Source organism: Sycon ciliatum, chromosome 1 (genome assembly GCF_964019385.1).
Source record: "Sycon ciliatum chromosome 1, ocSycCili1.1, whole genome shotgun sequence".
NCBI lineage: Eukaryota > Metazoa > Porifera > Calcarea > Leucosolenida > Sycettidae > Sycon > Sycon ciliatum.
Genome location: NC_088643.1, coordinates 84,531,517 through 84,541,516, shown reverse-complemented (window position 1 = coordinate 84,541,516; position 10,000 = coordinate 84,531,517). Strand labels below are relative to the sequence as shown.

Sequence of the window (10,000 nt, the reverse complement as noted above, 5' to 3'; positions counted from 1 at the left end):
ATAAGGTTCCTAAAACAGCGGCAGCAGAAGTCACATGGCATGAACAACATGGAAACCAGAACTGCCACTGTTCAATTTCGTATTTGTCATTGCTGGACTCGACGATACATGTAGGAAACAAGGAGACACAGCACCCCAACAAACACAACATTGCACATTACTACGCAGTACACAGGCACTCACACCCTCAATAGCATTCACCACAGTGAACATACAATGGTGTTGGGCAGGTGGAGTGATGCTGTGATGCAGCTTGCTTACCTTACGGCCCAAATGAACCCATTGTGGGTCTTGACCGGTAGTTACAAAGTCAGGGTGGTAGACCAAGTAGCCAGATCTATCCACTATCACACACCTAGTGGAGTGGTGCACATGTATGCAAAAAGAGAGAGAGGCACGCAGTCAGTACTACTCGTAGTACACAAATAGCTGATCATACAACTGCTGCCGGATCAGAGAGATCTACAGAGCTGTAATGTATTAGCAGAGCACACGCTGAACATGTATCACTAACTAGTTATACTGCTAGTCTATAGACTAGTCAGCAGCATGTTCTCTCTACAAAATCTCTTCAGACAGAGAGTTCTATCCCTCATGTCAGCACTGCAGAGATATTACATGTATAATTACATGTTCATTAATCTACACTTGTATATTTAAAAAAAAGTACTTCCAACACATGGATTCAACACAACACAATGAATAATATCACCGGTGGGCGTACCTGTACGTATTGCGGCATTCCGGGTACACTTGTTCAATGGTCAAGCCGAGAAAGCCCATGGTAAAATCCACGCCCATCACAGCACCAACAGCTGGTACAGAGCTGAAGTCATACAATAAGAAAAACAGTACATTGTATTGTATCCATAGAGTTGACTGCCAGGAATGGTTACAATAAAGAGAAGTTGAAAGTAGGGTCAACGTCCAGGACCAATGAGTAAAGACACAAGCTACAGTAACATTAGTTGCTAATTACTTGCAAAAGTACTCGATATCACGCGGGCAGAGCCAGAGAGCTCAGACCCAGCGAGTTTACGATGGCAAATTTTCATGGAACACTGTGGCTACACACCTACACCCACTGTTGAAGTTTGATTTCACGATGGTTTATATTCGCGTTATGCTTGCAAACATTAGGCAGTTTACAGTGGTACAGACAGATAGATCTATTGCTATAATAACAAAAAAGATATTTCATTGGAACAGGACATTCATTTGTCCCAGTGAGCAGTCACACAATAATATCGACGCTGTACAAGCCACACTGCGATAGCAGTGCGTTGCACAAGTGACCAGGCAGCACACTCCCAGCTTACCGGTTGACTGATTGGTGAATACTCTGACTAAGTGTGGCAACATAGCCAGCACCAAATGCATCAAGGTAGGGTGGTGACAGGGTTATATCTCCTGGGTTACTCAGGGCCCTTGTAAACCTGATGACAAGAAAGGACACAAGCAAGAAACATGGAAAATCCAGTTGATACCAGACGGAAGATGCAGCTGAACTCATTGACACCTTCTGCACCATCACTTTTGATATCGGTAAAAAATTACAAAAAAATGGTGATACGAGCAAGCAAGCAATGTTAGTGATACACAGCCTCTTGATGGTAGGTTCAGTGACAACGGGGAACACGTGTGATTTTGCAACAATGGCAAATCAACTACTTATTGAACAGTAATGTTACCCCCCCCCCCCCCCCCCACACACACACACACAGACACAGACACACAGACACAGACACACACACACACAGAGCAAAGAAAATGCCATGTGATTGTTGATCATGAAGCTACTGACTCACGAGTACAATCACTAGTACTCAGCTTACTGATGTGTGTGTCCACTGGACATGTACCTGTACACAGGTAGTAAAGTGGACTTACCAGTCACGACGCAAGTGATCGTATGCGGTGGGCAGCTGTGTTCCTGGAATGATGCGGAACATGCCATCTATGCTACCAATATACCTGCAACGCATGGACACATACACACATGCACGCACACACACACACACACACACACACACACACACACACACACACACACACACACACGCACATGCACATGCAACACATACACACACACACACACACACACACACACACACACACACACACACACACACACACACACACACACACACACACACACACACACATGCGACACATACATACACACGAGCATGTACACGCAAATGTGTCCATGCACATACACGAATAAAAGACAAGTGCTGTGGGTTATATCAATTTCATTTGTTGCCTGCTGCACTCATTTTAAAAGAGATGTAGCAAGTATTCTCAAGAAGCATCAGTGCCGCCATGACAAGATCAATCTTGGCTGCGCCTCGGTTTTTATGATCCATTAACTTCAGGCCTGTCTTACCGGGTATACAATTATAAAATTTATATGGGTTCGGCCTCGTTTTCTCTGTTCTGTGCTGCGCTGATGAGTCCACAAAGGACGAAACAGTTCTGTCCGCAGATTGAGTAATTTACAGTCAAACCTCTTTAGGACGAACACCAAGGGACTGACGGGATTTGTTCACAATAACGGGAGTTCTTCTTTTCCATATCTTATACCCAGTGAATACACAGTGATTTATCCAATAGAGTTACAAATACTAGTTCTTCTTAAGCGAAAGTTTGTTTTATCAGTGTTCTTCTTAACGAGGTTTCACTGTATATTGGATACATATTGTACAGTGCAGTGGGTTTTCAACTTTGCTCACCTTCACCCCTTCTTCACCTGCTCAACACATTGTTATTTAGAAACAATTGTGGGCTATCGACAGTCATAGAGATACTCACAGCACTCCCATCACTCCCAGCATTCCCAGCACTCACAGCAGTCCCAGCACTCACAGCAGCCACAGCACTCACAGCACTCCCAGCAAAACCTACCTCCACACAACCGAGCGTGAGTACAGACCAGCCGCAGGGCTATTCCATAGTGCATCCAGCGCCGATGTCAAGCGAACCGAGTTGCGAATTGTATCCTGCAAAGCCCACACAAGACCGGCACATTCCCAAGGCTTGTCAACAACTATAGAAAGTGACCAACACGAGCCACCTGCTCCGTACGCAGGCGCTAAACATCATTGAATGTTCAGGAAAAGCTACTGTAGCAGCATTCAATGTTACGCTACGCTATGTTGAGTGGGTACATAAATAAATTCTACAACATCACATACATGTACACTCATACAGTCAGACCTCGCTTAACCGCACACATCCGTTTTCCACAAAAATATCCGGATAGGCGAGGGAACCGGATAATCGAACACACACACTGTATGTATGCATGGCATATGCTGTAAATCCGTAACCAGTGATTTTCTTCCGGATGGCGAGGTATCCGGATAAAAGAGGACCGGATAAGCGAGGTCTGACTGTACCTCGGTTAGCCGGGCGACCTGGGACCGGGCACTGCCGGTAACTTTGATGTCCGTAACTCCGAATCACATACATGATGGGGAAAGGCCATAGATATGGGATATGTCACTATTTCCACAAAAAGTGACAAAAAGTAGTTATTTTTCCACTGAAACTCGCCCAAAAGGTGCCCGGTAGACGGAAGTGCCCGTAACTTCGGGGTCCAGATACCCGAGGTATGAGTGTACTCGTCCATGTACTCGTACTCTCCACCAGCAGACCCATGCATACTATGAGGTGTACAGATCTACTCATATCAGTGATATAACCAATGGTTGTACCTTGAAATAGGAGTTGGCACCATTGCCATCCAAGTAGCTCAGATAGCTGGAAACAGTCTGAGATGTCTCCGGCACGTTGAGATACTGCGACGGATTGAGGAATGCTTCTGGTGAAAATTTGACCGCGCTCAGATCTGAACAATGCATCATGAGGAAACACAGTCAGTTAGATAAAACCTTGAAAGATGCAAGGAGACGAGGAAGAGATGTAAACACCTTTGATAACAGATTTGATGCATTCAAATTGCAAGACAAGCAGGCAGTGGTGACGTCCTCTAGCATATCAAATGTCAGTGCACCGTTGGCAAGTAGGTGTGATGTCAGTAAAGAAGGGGATCTTGACACCAAACAAACCTCTCACGGCAAGATGCCCAAACTGACTGCACCGTTGTCCGCGCACATTGAGGTCTAGTCGATGGTACAGAGTGTTCACTGAAAAGAGCAACAGACAGTCACACAAACATCAACAATCATAGAGTTTGAAAACTGTGCAATCGTTTGTAAGACTACCTGGTTCCAGCCACCACCTTCCTTGTCTGTAAGACCACTATTGTCTGGTGCAAAGCATGGGAACTGTCCACGGGTCACCCTGTTATCAGAGACAACCTGGATTCAAAGGTCACGATAGGCCGGCGCCATGGATGGTCGCTGAAAACTGGGTACCATCTGTACTGCTACTGTGATAGTAGCAGCCATTGGGACCAGCTAGTTATCTATGCCCTAACTAAACAGTAAACACTGCAGCAAAACTGGAAACAAATATGTGGTAGAACTGCAAACCAAACACTAAACAGCGGGAAGAATGTAAACTATGAATACATGTATATCTGCATAATCGTCGAGCTATCATGGGTTCACTGGTGCCACTACACAGCGGATAGTTATTAGCCTTACCTGAACTTCGGGCTTGGTTAATTAGAGCATCAACTTCATTGGAGGCATCGTGATTCAAAACTACACCGACGATGAACTCAGTTCCAGAAATCTGCACCAGCAAAGTGAATGAAAAGTTGAAACATGGATGACAGGGATCAAAACAAGTCAACGGTAGAGCAGCATGTTGCAATTATACAGGCTGGTGGTACAAACACCATGTCCTATCATACGTATACTCAATATATTATGTGTGTGTGTGTGTGTGTGTGTGTGTGTGTGTGTGTGTGTGTGTGTGTGTGTGTGTGTGTGTGTGTGTGTGTGTGTGTGTGTGTGTATGTGTGTTTGTGTGTGTGTGTCGAGAGAGAGAGAGAGAGAGAGAGAGAGAGAGAGAGAGAGAGAGAGAGAGAGAGAGAGAGAGAGAGAGAGAGAGAGAGAGAGAGAGAGAGAGAGGGGGGGGGGGAGAGGAGAGGAGAGAGAGAGAGAGAGAGAGAGAGAGAGAGAGAGAGAGAGAGGGGGAGAGGAGAGACAGAGACAGAAACAGAGAGCGAGGGAACAGAGAGGCAAGGATTGACAACATAGGCTAGGTTGGCTTACCGGTTGCCAGTAATAAGATGACATCACTGATACACGCACTGTGCCTTCATATTGACTATTACCAATCATCTGAAATCGCGTTGCAGTGAAAGTGGCTGACCCTGTTGTACGGCTGATGCAGAGCAACAAGAGGAGGACGAGAGAACAAGTAAGAATACTGGCATTCACCCTGCTGTGACCAACTTTACTGGCATGCTTACATTCACCTTCTTATACTGAATGAGGACTGGTAGTGAAAGATATTCTCAACTAGAGTAGCCAGGTCATCGTTATTAAATTTTGTTAAATGAACAGAAAAGTAAAGTGTCTAATCTCATGATGTCACAAGCCCAAGGCTACCTGTACATGCATAGGGAATGTGTGGGAAAACACGTACTGCTTGTACTTGCATAGGGTATGCGTGAACCAACATGGACTGAATGTGCTTGCATACAGAATGTCTGGGACAGCAGTGATACTACCTGTGCCTGCCTAGGGAATGCGTGGATTAGCAAAGAAACACTTACTTTCTCATCTGCATGTACACGTTGCTACGGAATGCAGCGTCCGGCTCTAGGAGCGTGATGTCTTGAAACAGAGGATCAGTGGACAGATCCACGGGCAGCGAAAGAAGAGGATGAAGGACGGCTTCACCTGCACATCAGGTATGTACAACATAGAGTCACACAGGGCATGGTGCAAGTAGTAAATTTATCACACAGTTTTAGAGAGAGAGAGAGAGAGAGAGAGAGAGAGAGAGAGAGAGAGAGAGAGAGAGAGAGAGAGAGAGAGAGAGAGAGAGAGAGAGAGAGAGAGAGAGAGAGAGAGTGAGAGAGAGAGAGAGAGAGAGAGAGAGAGAGAGAGAGAGAGAGAGAGAGAGAGAGAGAGAGAGAGAGAAAGAGAGAAAGAGAGACTGTGTCCCGTACTAAGTCAATACAACAGCACACCAACTGGGAAACTAGGGGTCCCAAGCAGTATCCTAATCAAGTTAGCTTTATCAACATCATCATCACTGTGTAGTTCCAAGGCCATTGGAACATCAGAGAGCAAAACATGTGGATAGAAAAAAAAGCTACTGGGAAGCAGATGTACATGGATATCTCTTGATAAACCCATAGCACTGGCATAAAGTACAACTTCCCGCACCGCACCACACCATACACACACACACACACACACACACATATGCACGCACACACACACACATGCTTACAAGCACAATGTGACGGACATACCATCATTGTTGATCATGAATGCATACTGGTGCTCAGCATCGGAGAAGTACGAGATATCACCGAAGAGGTCGGACACCGTGACATCGACACCGACAACACCAGCCAGCCGAAGATTGGTCGTTGGCCCAGCATAGACTGGTGCTGCCACGGTCAGAATGGCACCTGTACACCAAACAAACAGGGAAGCCGACGCATATATATGAGATAATTATATGATGTCCTGCCACTGGATACGCAAACACGTACATCGCAACCCACACCCACTCACCTACTCTTTGAGCTTGTGTTGGACAACCTTGAGACAACCATGCAAGTTACACTCACCATTATGCATGTAAACAAGAGCAGCGCATATTTATGAAACTCATCCTGTCAACCAAGCTTCACTCACCCAGGCCAAATGCATCGTAGTACGGCATTGTAATGGTAGTCGACGACGTGGAAACCTCAGTGGCAAAGAACGAATAGTACAGAGACAGGCTGCCGCGTAGGTTGTTGAAGTCAGCGATTTGCTGATATCGACCGACCTGCACAAAGAACAGTGCATGCAAGCATGATGGATATTACATCAGCTTAGTACACACTCCAAAGTACTAGTAGTCATAGTAAAAGTACAGTTTGCACGTCCGCGTTACCACCGGCTATACAATTGCGTTGAGAAACACAACCAGCTTAGGAAGTTTCGCATGTGCCAGGCCACCACCATGCCTGTGCTACCAGGGTGGCAGATGCAGCGCCTAACGGCGAGGGTGAGGTGGTAAGTCTCACAACCAATGCCCGACAAGGGGGCTAACCTCGTTAGCTGCATCCATGTTACCCTCACTCCGAGTAGTGAGTACCCAGTTGACCGTGGGTGTCGGCGCAGTTCACAGCATGTAAAGTGGTTCACGCATGCATCACCGCATTTGCTAGCACAGTATACGCTCCCTGCTCCCAGCGCGGGTCTCGAACTCGGGACCTTGTGATTCGCAGGCAAGCCCACAACCACTCGGCCAAAGCGCTGGTAGTCATAGTACTAACTGAAATATCATTCAGTGTCTGTAGCATGGCTAGACTAGTGATATGACGAGGCAAGCATCCCAGAGTGTTGAAAAGAATGCAGAAAGGATGCTTGAGCCAGCACAACAAGAAAGGCTGTACTACAATAACTTGGAGAGGAAATCAAAGCGCGCGTGACTTACAGCTCCGCTAGATGGCAGCGAGAAGCCACTGCCATATCTCTGAGCAGCCATGTTAGATAGCAGAGTCGGATCGGAGATGGCTAACAAGCACAAAGCAAAGAACAGTTTTACTTCAAAGATAACTGCAGTCCAACCTCGTTAGGACAAACTTCAAGGGACTGAACAAGTTTGTTTGTCTTATCCGGAGTTATTCTTATCCAGATCTGACAAAAATTGATATGCATATCATGTGGATTGCTTTTACGTGAAGGTGCATGCTGTGGCACATGTAGAGCATTCATAGCATAAGCCAGCAACAGGTAAGTACAATGTGCAATGAATTCATGACAGCATGTCCTCCGTCTTGTAACATGCTGTCAATTCGTTTTGCCCATACAAGAGGCCTCGACTATCAGAAAAAGCTACAGCCAGTGCACGCAAATGGACCGAAAGGTCGTACTACGCGCTGATTTTGCTCAAATCACGCTTGAAATTAGTTCATCTTCACGAAAGTTTGCCCTACAGGAGTTCATCGTAAACGAATAATTTTGACTTGATATGATGCCTGGCCAACCATAGGATTGGCCCTTGTTCGTACTAATGGAAAGTTCGCTTTATCAGTGTCCGTCCTAATGAGGTTTGACTGTACATCAATAGCCTAGTAGCAGTGTTTGAGTTCTGCCTGTGATATACAAGCAGCAGGCAAGGAGTAAATCCTGAACTTAGGCCATCCGTAAAATTTGAAAAATAAAAAAATCCGGATACTACTTGTAGCAGTTTTATTAGAGCACTCAAGAGTACAATGAATGCAGATATGGCCACACAATGTTTTAGAGTGAGCTCTACAACGTCGTTATGTTGTGTGGCCATGTCTGCATCAATTGTACTCTTGATTGCTCTAATTAAATTGCTCCACGCCGACTTTTCAGACACTAGTCTAGTAGTGGCCAAATTTAGGCTGCCCCCCCCCCCCCCCCCCCCCCCCTGTATCCCCCGCCGTCTACGACGGGGACTTCAAGTAGCAAAGAGGTTGAAGGAACTGCGTGGCCAACCCGAGGAAAGCGAAGGCCCGCACCATCCGGCACACACCTTTCCTCGCATGCTGACATACAAACCTGGAAAGTCAACTAAAACTATGTGTTGTTCAGGGTACCCCAAACAATGTCCTCTATGCTATGGCTAAGACTGTATCCCCCGCCGTCTACGACGGGGACTTCAAGTAGCGAAGAGGTGGAAGGAACTGCGTGGCCAAACCCAAGAAAAGCGAAGGTCCGCACAGTCAGGCACGCAACTTTCCTCGCATGTTGACATGTCAGGCACCTAAAAGCCAATATTATGATGAGATTTTTAAGAGGTTGAGATCGAACAAACACACAGCGATTCAATCACCACATGGCATCATGGTAGTGCAGTCTGTCGTTTTCGAAAAGAAGATAAATTCCGCACGGTATTTTTACCCCTGCCTCCTTTTAGCAACTATCCGGATTTTTTTCTTTTTCAAAATTTACGGAAGGCCTCACAGTGAAAACTAACTCTAGTAATACAGTAGTACTAAAGTTATACAGAGAAGATTGGATAGCATGTGGAGCTTGCAAGGGAATGACAGGTTTAAGTTTACTTCTGAAGTACGGCTGATTTCTGTTGCCTAAGTCTCGTAGCAAGTCCTCGGTGAAGATCAGGATTAGTGACAGATCGCATACACATATACAGTCAACTTCGACTATAACGAAACTCGGCGGGGCATCAGAAAAGTGTCGTTAATCGCGAAGTGTCCTTATACCCGAAGTCTCATTATTTGTATTACAGTTGGATGGGACTTTCCTCTGGGCATGGAAATTCTGTCGTTATTCGCGAATTGCCGTTATATCCGCAGTCGTTATAAGCGAAGTTGACTGTAGTGAGTTTTGTGATCTCCTGATGGAGTGTCATCATACTCCATACCCCACTGGGCTAGCAATTCAGCATGGCATTACAAAAGATTTTGACATTTTTGTTTTACTCGCCAAACGCACAACCAACACACTTCTGGACTTACAGGGACCAAGTGCGTACGTCAACACAGTCACTGTGTACTGGAACTTGGCGGCTGCAATGCGCTGAGCAGGCAAGACCTGAGAGCCGTCCGATGGCGCACCGTCCGTCAAGAAAATGATTACTTTCTCTGCTAAAGAGGAGCCAGCACAGGGGGCGAAATAGTCAACAAAGCAAACAGCACGACGGAGCATGCACACTTTAATACTAGGCATGAAACAGTTAGCCGATTAACCGGTTATTCAACCGTTCAGAATAAATGAGCGTTTAACCGTTTGCACAATGGATACTCGTTTACGTTAACGCACTCTCCACATACAGCCATGCAACTGGCTCAGAACACATTGTTTTCTGGTTGGCATATCAGGGATATTGGGCGGAGCAGCTGGCGTACATGAGACAGACA

The 10,000-nt window shown here is 46.0% G+C and overlaps 1 protein-coding gene across 2 annotated transcripts in view; it reads right to left on the bottom strand.

Annotated features, from left to right (window-relative positions):
* LOC135805985 (VWFA and cache domain-containing protein 1-like) overlaps positions 1–10,000 on the bottom strand; it is a 27,241-nt gene that overhangs the window by 5,968 nt on the left and 11,273 nt on the right. Inside the window, exons 9-23 of one of the 2 annotated variants that reach the window (XM_065320104.1) lie at positions 9,599–9,727; positions 7,585–7,664; positions 6,795–6,930; positions 6,404–6,565; positions 5,696–5,822; positions 5,190–5,301; positions 4,614–4,704; positions 4,074–4,151; positions 3,720–3,853; positions 2,908–3,002; positions 1,891–1,974; positions 1,320–1,436; positions 725–826; positions 262–355; positions 1–9 (exon numbers count right to left, since the gene is read on the bottom strand). The exon at positions 1–9 is cut by the window's left edge and continues 87 nt beyond it. In XM_065320104.1, the coding sequence (XP_065176176.1) occupies positions 1–9; positions 262–355; positions 725–826; positions 1,320–1,436; positions 1,891–1,974; positions 2,908–3,002; positions 3,720–3,853; positions 4,074–4,151; positions 4,614–4,704; positions 5,190–5,301; positions 5,696–5,822; positions 6,404–6,565; positions 6,795–6,930; positions 7,585–7,664; positions 9,599–9,727 (1,550 nt within the window). The remainder of the gene's footprint in view (positions 10–261; positions 356–724; positions 827–1,319; positions 1,437–1,890; positions 1,975–2,907; positions 3,003–3,719; positions 3,854–4,073; positions 4,152–4,613; positions 4,705–5,189; positions 5,302–5,695; positions 5,823–6,403; positions 6,566–6,794; positions 6,931–7,584; positions 7,665–9,598; positions 9,728–10,000) is intronic. The other variant, XM_065320106.1, reaches the window with a different exon arrangement.